The sequence below is a fragment of the Oryctolagus cuniculus genome, chromosome 7 (genome assembly GCF_964237555.1).
Source record: "Oryctolagus cuniculus chromosome 7, mOryCun1.1, whole genome shotgun sequence".
Taxonomy (NCBI): Eukaryota; Metazoa; Chordata; class Mammalia; order Lagomorpha; family Leporidae; genus Oryctolagus; species Oryctolagus cuniculus.
In genome coordinates this window covers 156,877,209-156,893,639 of record NC_091438.1, presented here as the reverse complement: position 1 = coordinate 156,893,639, position 16,431 = coordinate 156,877,209, and the positions used below count along the sequence as shown (strand labels likewise).

Here is a 16,431-nt window from a genome sequence, read left to right as displayed (position 1 = left end):
GTAGGCAGCAGAGCCAGGACTGAGATCCAAGAAAGCTGACTCACACCCCACACTCATTGTTCTGCTTCTCATTGTGGTGCAGGTGCAGTGAGCAGGTGCAGAGAGGAACGGGCGGTCCAGAGGAGGGGTGGAGGGCTCATGGGCCTGGTGGCTGGGGAAGATTGCGGGCAGGGAGGGGACAGAGTGGAACAGGCCTGGTGGCTGCCTGGGGCTGAGAGTATTGAGCAAGCGAAGGTCTCCAGGCTTGGGGCAGGGCATGCAGAGGTCTTGGGGCCCACGACTGTTTACCTGACTGAGAACAGGAGGACCTTACAAGGAGATTGGACCTGGGCCTGGGGTGGACTCCTCAGTTCTCCCCCGTTCCCCCCCTGTCCCTTCGGGGCTGCCTTGTGCAGTGGTGCAGGTTGGGTACTGCACGGAGGCCCTGGCTGAGGCACGGCTGTCTGCACTGGGGGCACAGGTTGGACCGTGTCTACGGCAGCCTCAGGACACGGGAGTCAGGTGTCTTCAGAAAGGGCACCTTTGTCCACTGTCTGGGGAGGTCCCAGCCTCGGCTGCGTCTTCCCCGTGACCCTCCTGGGCGCCGTGGCCCTCCCAGCTGCTCAGACGCGGGCTCCAACCTCAGCCTCTGCACTTGGCCTCTCCGTGTCTTGGTTCCCTTTGCTGATGGGTGTGGTCCCTGTGCAGGAGTCCTGTGTGCATTCAGCAGAGTAGCGCCCAGGGCTCTCAGCGCCTGGCACCAGCCTCCACGCGTCCGCGGGGGGAGTGTTGTCCTCGAGCAGGCCTTGTCTCCCCCACATCCGATCCACGCCCACTGAAGCCTCAGCCACGGGCTTGCTCCCCTGCTGGCTTTCTCCCTAGGCCACAGGCCACGGCAGGATGTCCCCTGCTTGGTCCCCTTGAAGCTTGGGCCACCGTGTGTGGCTGTCCCCTCTCCCTGGGGAGCACCTGCTGTCCCCATTTGTCTCCCTAGAGGGCCCCATGGTGGGTGGCACTAGCAAGAAATCAGGTGTCCGGCTCACGGAAGTCTCTGAAGCCCATCCTGTAAGAGCTGCGTCACACCACAGCTGGTCTCTGGCCTCCGGGGCTCGCCCCGGCCCGCTCTCTCCATAGCTGCCACCAGAAGTGCGGCCACCGGAGCTCCCTGCACTTCCCTGGGGACGTGTTTGCCACTCCCGAGCGGGGCGGAGGCAGCCCTGCCCAGGGTCCCATACCCTACCTGGACGACGACATCCCCTTGCTGAATGTGGAGGAGGAGCAAGGTGAGAGCTGGCACAGGCCCTGGGCCTGCCCCTGCCGGGCGAGTGACCTTTGCCATAGGGTTCCCCCGCAGGGCTGGGTGGGGAGACCCGTGGGTGCCCATTACAGCAATGGAGCCTCCTGGAGAGGGTGAGGGCCAGCGTGGGCCATGACAGAGCTTCACTCTGCCTGGCAGTGTCGCTGGAGCTCGGAGATGTGTCCCTGGTGTCTGTGCCTCCTGTGGGCCTGCAGCCTCCCCCCGACAGGGGCAGCCGGGGCCACCTCATCATACAGCTGCAGGAGCTGCTGCACCACTGGGTCCTGTGGTCAGCCGTCAAGAGCCGCTGGGTGATTGTGGGTAAGTGGGCTCCTCTCCAGTGCTCGGGGTAGGGGCTGACTCCCCCCATGGCCATGCAGGCGGTGGGATCCCGCCCCTCCCACAGAGTCCCTTGCCCTCTCTCAGCCTCACTTCTTCCTGCACAGATGCAGCTGGTGCCACAATAACTTACTTACTGGGCACCTGCTATGTGGCCGCCGTGATGCTGGCCAAGACAGCGGAGTCTTCGTGCTTGGCTCTGGAGTTAGACCAGCTTGGCTGAGGCTTTGTGTGCTGGTTTTTACCTATCTAAGAGGCAGAGAGGAAGCTCCTATCTGCTAGTCCGCTGCCCTGGCCTGCAGCGGCCAGGGCTGGGCCAGAGGCAGGAGCTGGGAGCTCAGTCCAGGTCTCCCGTGTGGGCGGCAAGAACCCCACTACTTGAGCCCTCGCTGCTGCCTCCCAGGCTCTGGATCGGCAGCAAGCGGAGTCAGGAGTGGAAACCAGGAATCAAACCCAAACCCTCCAGCTTCGTAACCACTGGGCTCAACGCCCACCCCAGCTTGGCCGCGTTTGACCCCTGGTTCTGCCATGTTGCCACTGCGTGGCCTGGGCTGCTGGCAAGCCTGCCCCCCAAGAACAGCATCCGAATGAGGCAGCCGAGGAAGGCAGCAGGTCGTGGCCACGTGCAGGGCGTGCAGCGTGCCCCACAGACCTGAAGGGCCGTCAGCCGTCAAGTGCGTGTGCCGCTCCTTACAAACTGCTCGGTGCTCGGAGTGCCGGCTGGGCGATGGCTCGGTCAGATCCAAGCGACACCACGCGTCCCAGCCTGCCCCAACCTGGAGGAGCTGCCCCTAGCTCACGCCACCCGCAGCGTCACCCCTAGTGAGAGAGCTCTTGCCCAGGCGTGGGGCCCGGCCCCGCCTAGCGCGGTGTCCTTTCCTCGCAGGGCTCTTCGTCTCCATCCTCATCCTCTCCCTAGTGTTCGCCAGCCGGCTCCGCCCCGCCAGCCGGGCGCCGCTGCTCTTCCGGCCCGACACCAACATCCAGGTGCTGCTGGACCTCAAGTACAACCTGAGTGCCGAGGGCATCTCGTGCATCACCTGCTCAGGTGAGGGGCCCGGCCCTCCCCGGTGTCCAGGTCTCAGGCTCTCGGCCTTGGACTTGTAAGACCTGGGCTCCCCATCGCCGTGTGGCCTCAGGAACCTCCCTCCTGCTTCTGAGCCTCCGTGTCCCCACGTCTCGTGGAACAAACACCTCCTGGGTGCGGCCGTGCACTGGCTCTGGCGGTGTCTGTGGGCAGAACATCAGACTTCGTCCAGCTCAGGGAGGCCACATCCCAGCGCTGGGAGTGAGCCGTTGTCGGGAGACATGAGTGTAGGCCGAGGAGGAGCATGGTGCCTCGGAAGGCATCTTGGAGGAGGTGAGGTCTGAGGAAGGCTGGCAGTGTGGGAAGGAGTTAGGCCACGGGGCGGAGGGCTGGGGGAGGGGAGGGAAGGGCAGGAGTCCAGGCAGTGAGGACTCTGGGTTCTGTCCTGTCACTGGAAACTGGGGTGGGGGTGGGGCTAGGCCACAGCTGAGTCCCTGGGTGCCGTGTGGAGTGGTGCCGTGGGGAACGGGGCCAGCGAGCCAACAGTGGCAGAGGAGCTGGGGCTTTTAGGCGATTTCCACGGGACTTGGTGGTGGAGCAGGTGCCAGGGTGAGCGAGGAAGGGAGCGGGAGCTGTCGCCCTGCCGTGTGGTGTCGTCCAGCCGCTGAGTTTGCACACAGGGAGTCTGCGGTCAGGGGTGGGGCCCCACAGCGCGCCTGGGGCAGCGAGAGAGCAAATGGGAGGCACTTGAGCGAGAGCCTCCAGCTCACGGGAGAGGATCCGCTGACCTGACCGCAGTAATTGCTTCCATTTAATTAGGGCGGTGTTCAGATGAACCTGGCCCTCCCTTCGGTTGTGACATTCGCCAAGTGCGTGGTAATTGACCGTAGCACAGAGAGGTGCCCGAGAGTCCCTCATGGATCGGAGCCAGCGCCGGCCACGTGCCCAGCTCCTCTCCCCCACGCGTGGGCACAGGCTCTGGCCCCAGCACCTCTGCTGCACAAGGCCTCTGCCTGCCCCAGGACCTCAGCCCCACTGTGGTCCCAGGGTCCCCAGCCAGGCCCAGCCCCTGCGCCTCTTCTCTCTGAACTGCTCTTAGAGGGACCTCTTGGTGAACTCTGGGAAGGGCAGAAATGCAGGCTCCCAGGGGGCCCTGCGGGTCACGGTCACGTGCTGTGCAGGTCACCTCTGCTTTGTCTTCTGTCAAAAGGTGAATGATAATGACCTGGGATTACAGTGAGCTCTCAGTTAAACACACACACAAGCTAAGCCACGCTGCTTGAGGCAGGGCGAGAATGGGAGCCACCAGGCCTGCCTGTGGTCAGTCCCACTCCGCCACCACGTGTGAGCCGCGATGACCTCGTGCTGAATCCTCAGCCCGTGGCAGGGAGGGGGGTGGGTCGGAAGAGCGAGAGCACCCTCCCCGCCCCCTCCACTCCCGAGCCCCGGGGCCGGCCGGGGAGGCCCTGCTGTGGCTGATGGAGCGGGGGTGGGGGCAGGTCTGTTCCAGGAGAAGCCCCGCAGCCTGCAGAACAACATCCGGACCTCCCTGGAGAAGAAGAAGCGAGGCCCAGGCCCGGGAGTGCCCTGGGCCGGTCGGCCCGAGGCCGCCCCACAGGGTCAGTGCTGGGTCAGGAGCTCCTCCCTGGGGCTGGGAGCGGACGCCTGAGCAGGGAACAGGTGGAACGCATCCTTGAGTGTCCTGTGGGGCACCCAGGGGCCTCGGCCACCAGCCCAGCAGCTCCCCCGGGCCAGAACAGCCTGGCCTGTGGTGTGCCGGGGGTGGGGCGGAGGCGGGGCCGTCCTGAGCCCTGCAAGCTGGCACTGCGTGTGGCAGGGCCCTGAGGGACTGGAACCCCCAAGGCAGGACCCTCTGTCCTTACCGCCTCGTGGCGCCAGCCCCGTCCTCCCCAGCGTCCCCGCCAGCAGCAGCCCCGCCACTCACGCCGCGGACTCCCGTCCCCAGCACATCTTCCCAGCATCCCTGCCACCTGTGCTGCCCGCCCCGCTGTGACCACCTCCGTCTCCCCTGAGCTGTGCAGAGAGAGGGCCAGGGCCAGGTTGGGGCTCAGCTGCTCGGGATCGGGGGTCCAGGGAGGCCGGTTGCAGTGACCGCCCCTTGCTTGTCCCTAGACGCCCCAGGCACCGTGTACGTCTCCAGAGTGAAGAGCAAAGGCCACCCTGCTGTCTACAGGCTGTCCCTCAACGCCAGCCTGCCCGCCCCCTGGCAGGCCGTGTCCTCCGGGGACGGAGAGGTGCCCTCCTTCCAGGTGAGCCTGGGCTGCTGTGCGGAGGGGCCTCCGGGAAGCAGGGGCTTTGAGGACGAAACTGCTGCGGGCAGATCAGTGTCCCCACCCCCACCTCCCGCAGCCAGGCCTGTGGCGGGGTCCTGCAGGGTGAGCTGGCGTGGGCTCCCGGCTCAGCAGGCCTCAGTCTGAGTCCGAAGACAGCTCTGTCTTTGGGGAGATGACTTAACCCCTCTGCTGTGACGGGGGTGAAGGAGGCAGCGGTAGCTCCTGGCTGGCTGGCGGCCGCCCTTCTCGTTCACCCCCCTGTGCCCCGCATGTGGCCCCTGGCGTGGCACCAGCCTGAGAACCGCAGCCCTGCCCGGCCTCTGTGCCTTGCTGCCAGGGACTGTGCCCATGGCGCTTGCCGCACCCGCAGGACCCGGCCCAGTGCCTGCACAGAGTAGACACTCGGTGAACTTTGCCTCCCAGAGAGGCAGGGAAGGATTGGTTCAGCTTGCAGACTCAAACCAGGCCCCCTGAGCCTCTGCCCAGGGCTCTGTCCCCCACTCCGGGGCTGGGACAGGCGGGACAGGCGAGGAGGGAGGGGACGGCCCCCGAGGCCGGGCCCACTGAGGCAGCCTCCCCGAGTCACGTGTCTTTCTCTGTCAACCCACTGCTTAGGTGTATAGAGCGCCTTTCGGTAACTTCACCAGGAAGCTGACCGCTTGTATGTCTACAGTAGGGCTGCTCCAGGCGGCGAGCCCCTCCCGCAAGTGGATGGTGACGACCTTGGCCTGTGACGCCAAGCGGGGCTGGAAGTTTGACTTCAGCTTCTACGTGGCCGCCAAGGAGCAGCAGCACACGCGGTAATGATGCCAGTGCCCTCCGCATGGGAGTGCCCTCCCCTCGCTGTCCTGTGCCCAGGCTCTGTCTCATGGGAGATGCCAGCAGGCACCTCCAAGACACCCCTGTTCAGGTCAGATGCTTCTCTGCCCAGGACTGGGGAGCAGGGAACGTTGGCTAAGGGACCAGGCCTGGAATTTGCCCCCCTCACTATTACTGATGTCCCTCCTGATGGCTGTGGAGGGGTCACAGGGGCCCTCTTGCTGCTCCTTAAGCGAATGCTCACCTCAGGGCCTTTGCACGTGCTGTCCTCTGCCCATCAGGCTCTTGCCCAGCTCCTCATGTGGTTGACTTCTCAAGATTCAGGTCTCTAATTGGTTGGGCCATCCCTGAGCTCCCGCCCTGTCAGGAACTGCCCCGCCCAGTCTCTGCACACTCACCCACCACTCCCTCTGGCCCCAGCATTGCTGAGTTCTTGCTGATCTGCACTGTTCCTTGCCTCTCACACATCTGCCTCCTGCAGTGGCCCTTTAACTGTGTCCATGCTAAGCCCCAGACACACAGTGAGGGCTCAGTCATGCTCGCTGAATGAATGAATGAATGAGGACACTCTTCTCCGCCAACGCCCTTATCCACTCTGAACATGTAACTCATTCAGAAAATACTTACATAATGCAAGGTGAGGGGTGCGGGCGGTTGCACACTCAGCCCCTGCCTAGTGCCAGCCAGGACGGAAGTGGACTTGTGGACAGGAGGCTGCACTCTGTGCTTCCTGGGACCCCCAGGCCGGCCGCAGCGTCTCTTCCCACTTTCATTCCCATGTTCTGGGCTTTCCTCTCTGCTCCTGTCCAAGGAGGCCATGCTGGCAAGTCTGCCCCCGCAACCCCATCCCCTCACTGATTGGATAAGCACTGAGCGCTGACTGCTGTGCTGTGCTGGGGCTGGGGACAGTGGGGAGCGAGGCAGACATGGCTCCCGCCCCCGGGGCTGTCCAGCGGGAGACAGGCATCGACCAGGCGGAGGGCGATGTCACAGCAGACGGGGACACGTGCTCAAAAAGAGGCCGCCCGGCGCTCAGGGCCCTGCCGAGTCCTGCCCTGTGACACGGGGGGGACGGTGGCCCCTGGCAGAGGTGCTTCAGGGTATTAAACCGAGCACTGCGTGGGGAGGAGGGGTGCGGTTTGGAGGCAGGGAGTCTGGGGGTTCCCCTGAGCCGCATCAGGCGCAGAGGGCAGCAACGGCTTCAGCGTGGAACCCTTGCTTCAGACACCATCTTGGCTGTCCCGGTGCAGGCCAGGCTCGAGCAGGGACTACCACCGCTGACCGAGGGGCCCTGCCCTTCCCCAGAGGCCTCTTTGGAAGCCGCTGGGCTCCTCTGCCCCTCCCTCTCCTGCCACCTGCAGAGAGACTGAGACCAGGAGCTCAGTGCTGGCAGGGGCAGGCCTAGCGCAGCCTGCAGACCCCTGTGCCTCGACACGGCTGCACTGGCCCCCCTGACCCCGACCCCTGGCCTCCTGGCCGCCCTTGCCTCCACAGGAAGCTGTACTTCGCTCAGTCCCACAAGCCCCCATTCCACGGCCGCGTGTGTCTGGCCCCTCCTGGCTGCCTGCTCAGCTCCAGCCCCGACGGGCCCACCAAAGGCTTCTTCTATGTCCCTAGTGAGAAAGGTACTGTGGGGGACACGTGGTGGGGGACCTTGGGAGCCGGGGCCCCACCTTCCCTGACAGCTCTGACCCCTCCTGTAGCGCCCAAGGCCCGGCTCTCGGCCACCTTCGGCTTCAACCCCTGCGTGAACACGGGCTGCGGGAAGCCAGCGGTGCGGCCACTCGTGGACACAGGGGCCATGGTCTTTGTAGTCTTTGGCATTATCGGCATCAACCGCACGCGGCAGGTGGACAACCATGTCATCGGGGACCCGGTAGGCTGCCGGGCCCGCTCAGGGCTGGTGCCCGAGGGCTTGCCCGCCCAGCTGCACACGTGCCCGCCTGGCTCTTGGTGGCTCAGCCAGCCCAAGCGGGACCCCACGGGGTTGACCCTTTAGAGTTGCCCTGAACCCAGGAACATTTGGGGGCCCAGGCTGGCAGTCTCAGGTGCGCGTTGGAGATGGGGGAGACACAGGCAGGCGAACCTCTGCCTCTCCCGCAGCCCTGGCTGCCAGCTACAGCCACGGTGCTTGTGAGGCCTCCCTCCCTGCCCCGGGGGCACAGCTTGGAAGGTGCCGGCTGGGCTGGGACTGCCTGGCACAGAACAGGTGCCGAGAGTGTGTGGTGGGAGGGCTTGGTGGGCAGGTGCACCACAGAAGCCACCATCTGGCTGGGCGCCAGGCACAGCAGTCGGGGCCTGAGTCGGGGGCAGGGTGGAGGTGGGTGGGGGACAGAGCGAGTCTGAGTGTTGGGAGCAGCGTAGCAGGGAGGGCACGGGGCAGCGGCTGGCACAGAGGCAGCTGTGGGTGTGGGAGCAAGCCAAGTGCAGGTGAAGCGGGGTGGGCGCTGCCAGAGGCAGAGGTGCTGGTAGGGCCGGGGTGACCGTGCAATGGGTAGGGGGCCGGGGCTAGGGCCACTGAGGGTGGGTGGTCCATGGTGAAGTCCTCGTCTCACTGAGTGGCCCTGGCCTGCTTGTGTCTCCTTGCGAAAGGGCAGTGTCGTCTACGATGGCAGCTTTGACCTCTTCAAAGAGATCGGACACCTGTGTCGCCTGTGCAAAGCCATCGCCGGCAACTCGGAGCTGGTGAAGCCGGGCGGGGCCCAGTGCCTGCCGTCAGGTGCGCGGGGTCCGGGCCAGGTGGGAGGGACACGTTTGCGGACACAAGTCTGCACTTGAGTGTGTCTGCACGGGTAGGGAACAGGCCTGTGTGTGAGTGGGACTTGGTGCGGTGGTCACTGGGGGTGGGGGTGGGGGGTGCAGCAGGAGCTTTTGTAAAGTTGGGGGTGAGGCTGGGGTGGGGGCTGGCCGAGGCCTGGCCGGGGTTGTCCCCGGGAGGCCCAAGGTGTCGGTGTCCACCCCACTGGCAGATGGGCACGGCGGGCTTCCCAGTGCCAGCGCCAGCAGTGAGCGCGCGTGCACGGGTGTGGTGGGCTAGCGCCGGGCCCCTGCCCACTCCGCTCTGGCCTCTCCCCACAGGCTACAGCATCCCCTCCTTCCTGCAGATGCTGCACCCGGAGTGCGAGGAGCTGCCCGAGCCCAACCTGCTGCCGGGGCAGCTGTCGCACGGGGCCGTGGGCGTCAGGGAGGGCCGTGTGCAGTGGATCTCCATGGCCTTCGAGTCGGTGAGCCCGGGCGCCCGCTGGCCCCGCATGCTGCTTGCCTCCAGGGTCGCACCCCGCAGGGGGACACTGAGGCCCAGAGAGGTGGAGAGGCTTGCCCGTGGTCGCGTGGTTAGTGAGTGTCAGTGTCCTACCCGGACAGCCGCCTGCCCGCTGAGGGGAGCTGTGCCCTTGCAGCCCACAGGCGCCAGCCAGCACCACTTCTGCTGCCGCCACCGCCCCCATCCCCAGGTCCAGGGTTCGTGTCATTTTTTTAGTCTCTGGGGATAGAGGGGCTGCGGGAGTCTAGGATGCCCCCTTCTGCCACTGTGGAAGGCTGGGGTCTGGGCCATGGAGCCTGGTGGGGCTCCCCCAGGTGGCCAGGGGAGGGCAGGCTGGAGGCCAGGGACTGCCCATCCCGCCCATCCCCCCTGCACTGTCGCCTGTTGTGCTTCTGGGCTCTACACTGCACACACGGACATGCACACGCACGCCTCCCTGACCGGGGCCTCCAGGCGGCCCTGGCCCTGACCCTGGCTCCCAGGCTTGGCAGAGCTTTCTTCCTGCTGCCTCTGCTGGGTGCGCTGGTCCTGGAGCAAATCTGTAGCAGGGGCAGAGGTCCCTGCCCCCAGCAGCAGTGGAGACCCCGTGACTATGTGAGCAAGCTTGGGACAGCACTGGGAAGTGAGAAAAATGGACTGACTCGCGTGGGGCGCTGCTGCCGGCCTGGGCTCCAGCATCGCTGTCCCCTGCTGCACCAGCACCAGGACCGCCAGCCCCAGCCACGAGGGCCCAGGCTCCACAGACGCCGGCCGGAGCTCAGGCCGCTCGGCCAGCTTTGTTTATGAACTCCGCGCAGCACACACAGGAAGACTGCATCTCCGCCACTCACACCCGCAGCTCGAGGCCTGACCCAGCCACACCCGTCACCCTGCACCTGTGCCCCCGCCTGCGCCCAGCCCGGCCACAGCGTCTGCTCTTCTGTGTCGCAGTCCTGCTGGGAGGGTCCTGTTGCACTTGGCGGAGCGGGCCTCAGTCCAGGCCCAAGCCCCAGGTCCTGGCCAGGCTCAGCCTCCCGCCGGGTGTCCCTGCTCACGCTGACCCCGTGACCTCTCAGACGCGCGCATGGGCACGGACAGGCTGCACGCTGGCTCACGCTCAGTGAGAGCAGCACTGGCTCAGTGAGGGAACACGGAAGAAAGTTCCGGAGCGGGACAAGTGCCTGACTCCTCCAGGGCGGGGCTGGGCGCTGACCCTGGTGGGCTGCGCGCGCCCTCTGGGGGCTGGGTGGCCAGGCAGTGATAAACCGTGATGGGGAAACACCGGGGGCATGACAGGAGCCCGAGCAGGCTTGCAGGCTGGGGAGCTGGCTGTGCAGGCCCGGGCCCGGCCTGTGCAGACGGTGGGACACGGGGGCACAGGGGTTCCGGGAGCTGGAGGTGGTGGCCCTGGGAAAGGACAGGGAGGTGGCTGCCCACAGCCTGGCGGAGCCACACGCTGCCCCCAGAGGCCGGTGGGAGCTCGCTGTGGTGGGAGGGGCGAGCAGCCCACAGCCCCCGCCTGCCTCACCAGCTCATGTCGCCCGCAGACCACGTACAAGGGCAAGTCCTCCTTCCAGACCTACTCGGACTACCTGCGCTGGGAGAGCTTCCTGGAGCAGCAGCTGCAGGCCTTCCCCGAGGGCTCGGCCCTGCGCCGCGGCTTCCAGACCTGCGAGCACTGGAAGCAAATCTTCATGGAGATCATAGGCAAGCAGGGGCGGGGCTGGGGCACGGCCAAGGGCCCTGGGAAGCCAGGGTGACGCAGCGGCCGGACGCCCCTCAGTGGCCAGGGGTGGGTCCTGCCCTGTCTGGGGCACCTGGCCGCCCTCTCTAAAGTGTGACCGTTGTGTGTAAGCTGCATTGTGAGCCCTTCTAGCGCCAGGCCCTGTGCTGAGGGCCTGGTCACGCTGGCTCCTAAACTCCCTTGGGGTAGGTCTGGCTGGTACCCCTGGTTTACAGATGCAGAAATGAAGGCCAGAGGGGTCAGGTGGCTTGCCCAGAGTGGCACAGCTGGTGGCCCAGCCTGGCCGGCCACGCAGCCGCAGGAGCCCCTGAACGGTGGGCAGGGTGGTTGCAGCCACCTGAGCCCCTCCCCGCCCCCCGCAGGAGTGCAGAGCGCGCTGTCCGGCCTGGTGCTCTCCCTGCTCATCTGTGTGGCGGCCGTGGCCGTGTTCACCACCCACATCCTGCTCCTGCTGCCCGTGCTCCTGAGCATCCTGGGTACGTGGGCGGTGGGCGTGGCGGCGGCAGGGACAGGGACAGGCAGCAGCGCCCGGAGCCTCCAGCCCACAAGTCTCCCCAGAGAAGGCTTCCCGGCCACGCTGGCTGGCAGGAAAGCACTGCGGTGACAGTGGCTCCTGGGACGGCACCCACAGGCCAGTGTCCCTGCCCCGCCCCCAGCAGTGTTAGCCTGGTGTCTTGTTGCCGCACCTGTCCCCTCTCTGTGGCCCTGGTCTTGCCTGTCCCTCCTGTCACCTGAAGTGGGGCAGGACCCAGAATTCCTGCTCCCCAGGTTCCTCCAGGGCGGTGCGGGTGGGGCTGGGACTCAGACCCTCGTCCCGCAGGCATCGTGTGCCTGGTGGTGACCATCATGTACTGGAGCGGCTGGGAGATGGGCGCTGTGGAAGCCATCTCCCTGTCCATCCTGGTCGGCTCCTCGGTGGACTACTGCGTCCACCTGGTCGAGGGCTACCTGCTGGCTGGAGAGAACCTGCCCCCCCACCAGGACGAGGTGAGCCCCTGCCTGCCCCCTGATTCTCCTCCTGCCTCTGCGCAGCTTGGGGGACCCCCAAAACAACGGGACACCCCAGTAGCCGGCCAAGGTCCCAGGGCCTCAGACTCTAAGGGCAACCAGGCCCTCGCAGCTCCGTGCACGCTCCCCAGCCTCAGTCTCCCCAGGTGAGCTAAGAGGGAGGGGGTGGGGCCAGGCAAGAGGATGAACGCGGAGGCTTCCCGCTCAGGCCCCCTCAGCCTCTGTGCCCTTCTGCAGCCCTGGGAGCAGCGGCTGCGCTGTGGCGGCTGAGGCAGCTGTGCCCAAGGCCACGGCCCCTCCCCTCTGCCTGCTGCTCCTGTCCTGGTGCCCGGGCCAGCGCTGCGGCCGCCAGGGTTGCTTTGCCTTTTTTCTTTCGTAGTTGGCACTGGTGTGAAGATAACTCCCAAATCTTTAAAAATTGTGTCAGTTAACACGTGTAGCTTGCTTTGGGTCAAAAGAACAAAATCAGTGCCCTCAGGGCTCCCACCTCGCGGACCCACGTGCAAACGCCCCGGTCCCTGTGACCAGAGCTGCCTTAACTCGCACGGCCGCGCCCCTGCGGTCACCCGCTGACAGCGCGGGAGCCGGGGCCGCTGGCGCAGGGCCGACCAGGACGCCAGCCCCAGCGCTCCCTCCATCTCGCTCTGGCCGCAGGACGCGGGCGCGCAGCGCCAGTGGCGGACACTGGAGGCCGTGCGGCACGTGGGCGTGGCCATCGTCTCCAGCGCGCTGACCACGGTCATCGCCACCGTGCCACTCTTCTTCTGCATCATCGCGCCCTTCGCCAAGTTCGGCAAGATCGTGGCGCTCAACACGGCCGTGTCCATCCTCTACACGCTCACGGTCAGCACGGCGCTGCTCGGCGTCATGGCGCCCGGCTCCTTCACACGCACCAGGACCTCCTTCCTCAAAGCGCTGGGTGCCGTGCTGCTGGCGGGGGCCCTGGGCCTGGGCGCCTGCCTCGTGCTCCTGCGCAGCGGCTACAAGATCCCCCTGCCCAGCGGAGCCTCCCTCTAGCCCGCGCGGGGCCTCCGTGCGCCGGGAGCGGCGCCAGCAGTGCACGCTGCGCGCTGTCCACGCTGCGGCCTTCCTCTGGCGCCAGGTGGGGCTGGGCCTCGGCACTGCTCTCTTCCCGTCGTCACTGCGGGCTCACGCCCACACCTGGCCTGGGTGTCCCCACCAGCCCGTGGAAACTGAAACACAAGACGCGGAGACTGCCCGCTGGCCTGGGTCTCCCTTCGCGCCTGCGCAGGAAGGCGCGGTGGGCGGGCCTCACCCAGGCCCTTCAGTGCCTGGCCGCAGACGACAGGGACCCAATTTTGGGTTCTGCATGTCCTACCCAGGACCCAGCCTCTGGGGCTCCTCGAAGAACCCCCCTGGGAGCTGTGGGGCCCCAGCCCTGCCCAACCTGCTTCACAGACCCAAGCCCCCGTCTCCATGACCCAGTTCTGCGGGTGTGTGGGGTGGCCCGTGCCTGCCGCCTGCTCACGGCAGATAGTTCCTGATAAAGTGCAGTGACACTGCTGATGCCGCGTTTACACGGGCACTTGACCAGCGTCGGTGCCACCACACTCGCGACGACTGCCTGCAGCCCATCAGAGCCCCGCAACAGGGAGGGCCCGGGACCTGGAAGGAGGTGGGGTGGGTGGAGGGTGCCCGCCCTCCGGGAACAAGGGCCGGAGCGCTCGGGGCACCCAGCGGGAGCTGAGGCACTTGGGGCCACCTTCAGATGACTGATGCACCAGGCACTGGCCTTTTCTGGGGGGGCAGGGGGACATTTTATTTGTTATTAGAGAGGCAGAGAGCTTTTCTGTCTGCTGGTTCACACCCCGAATGCAACAGCCAGGGTTGGGGCAATCCAGGTCCCCCGTGTGGGTGGTAGGGCCCCAAGTTCTTGAGCTGCCACCGCTGCCTGTCGGGGGGCGCATTAGCAGGAAGCTGCAGTCGGGAAGCAGAATCCAGGCCCTGCCCCATGGGTGCAGGCATCCAGCGATAACCCTGGCACAAGCACTCGTCTAAAGTCTTTGGTCTGTGGCCAAAGCACCCATCTGTGGTACTTTGTTATGACAGCCACAGAAACTGAGCAAACCCAGAGACCCGTGTCAGCCACTGCTGCCCGCTGCCCGCTGCCCGCGCCCCGTCTGCACTGGGGAGGGTGGGCGTGGAGATTAGGTTCCTGCACAAGGACTGCACAGTGCTCTGTGCCAGGCGTGCACCCGGGGAGGGGCCCCAGCTGTGCAGCTCTGCCTCGCAGCCCCAACCCCAGCCTTGGGAGTTGCTTTCCCACCATGAGGGCTCAGTCCCGGCTCAGTCTGTATCTGGCTTTACCAAGCGTGCGGCTGGGGGTCGGAGCAGCGCTTCAGACACACTTTGGGACGCCTGCGTCCCACACGGAGAGCCTGAATGTGAGTCCCAGGTTCCTTTCTGATTCAGCCTCCTGCTAATGCACCCTGGGAGGCAGCAGGTGACGGCTCCGTTGCCTGGTCCCTGCCACTCCCATGGGAGACCTGGACTGAGTTGCAGGCTCCTGTGCAGCCAGTGCTGGCTGTTGAAGGCATTTGGGGAATGAACTGTGTGGCGTGTTCCATGTGGCGTGTGGCTCCATCACTCTGGTCCCGGCAGGGGACATCGCAATGGAGCGTCGTCCTGTGACACGGGAGCCCCCTGAGCCCAGCCCTGAGTGTCGTGGCCCAGGGGAAGGGCCAGCCCTGGGCACACAGCCCTCTGGCAGCCCTTAGATGGGAGAGGCCGCCTCGGCAGGGGGTGTCCTATGCCAGGTGCCCACAGCTACAGAGGGGTGGTGCTCCCTGGAGGAGGCCAGGTGGGCGGGGCGGGGGAGGGGACACCCCAGAAGGTGCCTAGAAAAAGTCCTTGTCCTGACACCTTCCCAATGACCTGGTTTGGATGTGGAGGCGGGCTCATCTGCATACTATTTGCATGCAGACCAAGGGAGCCATTCCCTTTGCCCCTTCTCTTGCTTTTAAGGCGAAGCTCCTCTGCCTCCCCATCTCCACCTGCCTCTGTCTTCAGGGTGCCTGGAGGGTGGCGGGCAGGGCCCAGGGGGCCAGGCTGTGCCACTGCCACCTCCCCCCACAGTGGCTGGGGCGCTCGGGCACCCATGTGGCTCTGCTGGGACCTGCGTGACGCTCCTGCGGGTTGGGTTCCCAGTCCAGGGTTGAGCATCCTAGGAAATAGGAAGAGCACACAGCACGTTGGCTTCAGGCCAGCTCACCCTGGGGGCGGCCTTCTCAGCTGCACAGCTGTTTGGCCTCAGAATTCATCTGTCCTTGTCCCCTGGGGCCCTGCAGGACGCCTGATCCGTCCGCCTCCCAGGGGCGAGGGCCAGGACAAGGCTGGGGGAGGGTGTGGGTCACAACATAGGAACTCCGGGAATGGGGGCCACACTGCTGGCTGCTTCCTTGCCTGCAAATGCACCCCCCTTCATTGTGCTTGTGACCGTCGGGGCCAGAGGGTCCCAGAAGCCCTGACCGCCATGGATAGGACCTTGACCGACCTGTGCTACTGATGCGCAGCTCCTGGTCTTAGAGCCGTCACACGTTGGTGGGATGCCCTTGGTCGGCTCGGGCACAGCAGTCGGCCTGAGTTCTGTGAGGATGCACAGGCAGAGGACTGTCACCTGCCCCCTTCCAGAGCCCAAGCTCCTCCCCCTTCCCGTGGAGGCCAGGAGCCCTCATGGACAGCCAGCTTTCCCGGGGCGCCTGCGGCCCACGTGCTCTGCACGCCTTCCCAACTCTCTCAGCAGCAAGGACTTGAACCCTTTTCACTCCTGGGGGAACGGGAGCACTGCGACATGAGCTCTGTGCGTGTCTCCCTCCCGAGCTGACAGTGAACCTGAGAAAGGACAGGGCTGTGCCCACCCCCTTCTGCCCAAAGAAGCCAGGTTTTGCCCCGGGCAGCGGGGTGGGGAGGTTGGAGGATGGGGATACAACCAGAGGATTTAAAAAGCCCAAGACCATTTATGCCTGTCTGATTGGGAAACACCCGTGCATCTGCCCGCCGCTCGTCCGAGGCTCTGGGGAAGCAGGCGCTCCGCACTGCCGGTGGGAGCCTGCAGGAGCGTGCAGGAGAACCCAGAGGCAGCTCTTACGTTACCGTCACCCTGGCCTTCCAATTCAGCAGCTGTGCCTCTGAGCACTGAGCCCAGCCCAGCACGAGGTCAGGCGCCGCCAACATCCGTCAGCACAGGGATGGGTGAGGGTTGCCCGGCCCCGTCTTTGCACACAGCAGGCTGTCCTGCAGCTGTCGAGGAAGCTGGAGCCACGTGGCATGTGCCCATGTGGAAAAATCTCCAATGCACATGAGACGGGGAAGAACAGGTTGCAAAACAGTGTGGGAAACAGAAATATGCAAGCTTATGGGTGCAAAACACAGACAAGTGAGAAGTGTGTTCATTTGTGTGTGCGTATGCAGAGGGAGTCTGGGGGAAACTGGAACGGTGGTTCCCCGGCAGGGTGCCAGGTGGATGGCAGAGACGCAGGAGACTGGCCTTAAAGACCTTTGCACTCTGGGGGCTGGGCTGCAGGAATGTGTCACCCACGTGACTTCTGCAAGCAGGAAAGAGGAGGCTGTCATTTGCTCCTTAGAAAGCTCACTGGCTGCAGGGCTGAGGGTGGAAGGAGGCAGGGAGAACAGTGAGAAGGAGAGAAGGGACCCTCCCCCAGC

The 16,431-nt window shown here is 65.5% G+C and overlaps 1 protein-coding gene across 3 annotated transcripts in view; it reads left to right on the top strand.

Moving 5' to 3' along the window:
• DISP3 (dispatched RND transporter family member 3) overlaps window positions 1-14,333 on the top strand; it is a 51,744-nt gene extending 37,411 nt beyond the window's left edge. The window contains exons 8-21 of one of the 3 annotated variants that reach the window (XM_070077053.1): window positions 1,114-1,262; window positions 1,436-1,597; window positions 2,535-2,663; window positions 4,142-4,261; window positions 4,776-4,912; window positions 5,552-5,736; window positions 7,250-7,380; window positions 7,459-7,631; window positions 8,348-8,474; window positions 8,860-8,979; window positions 10,544-10,703; window positions 11,103-11,216; window positions 11,561-11,727; window positions 12,403-14,333. In XM_070077053.1, the coding sequence (XP_069933154.1) occupies window positions 1,114-1,262; window positions 1,436-1,597; window positions 2,535-2,663; window positions 4,142-4,261; window positions 4,776-4,912; window positions 5,552-5,736; window positions 7,250-7,380; window positions 7,459-7,631; window positions 8,348-8,474; window positions 8,860-8,979; window positions 10,544-10,703; window positions 11,103-11,216; window positions 11,561-11,727; window positions 12,403-13,253 (2,725 nt within the window). In that variant the 3' untranslated portion in view covers window positions 13,254-14,333. Of the gene's footprint in view, window positions 1-1,113; window positions 1,263-1,435; window positions 1,598-2,501; window positions 2,664-4,141; window positions 4,262-4,775; window positions 4,913-5,551; window positions 5,737-7,249; window positions 7,381-7,458; window positions 7,632-8,347; window positions 8,475-8,833; window positions 8,980-10,543; window positions 10,704-11,102; window positions 11,217-11,560; window positions 11,728-12,402 lie in introns of all 3 variants that reach the window. The other 2 variants (XM_070077052.1, XM_070077054.1) reach the window with 2 other exon arrangements.
• The last annotated feature ends 2,098 nt before the right edge of the window (window positions 14,334-16,431 follow it).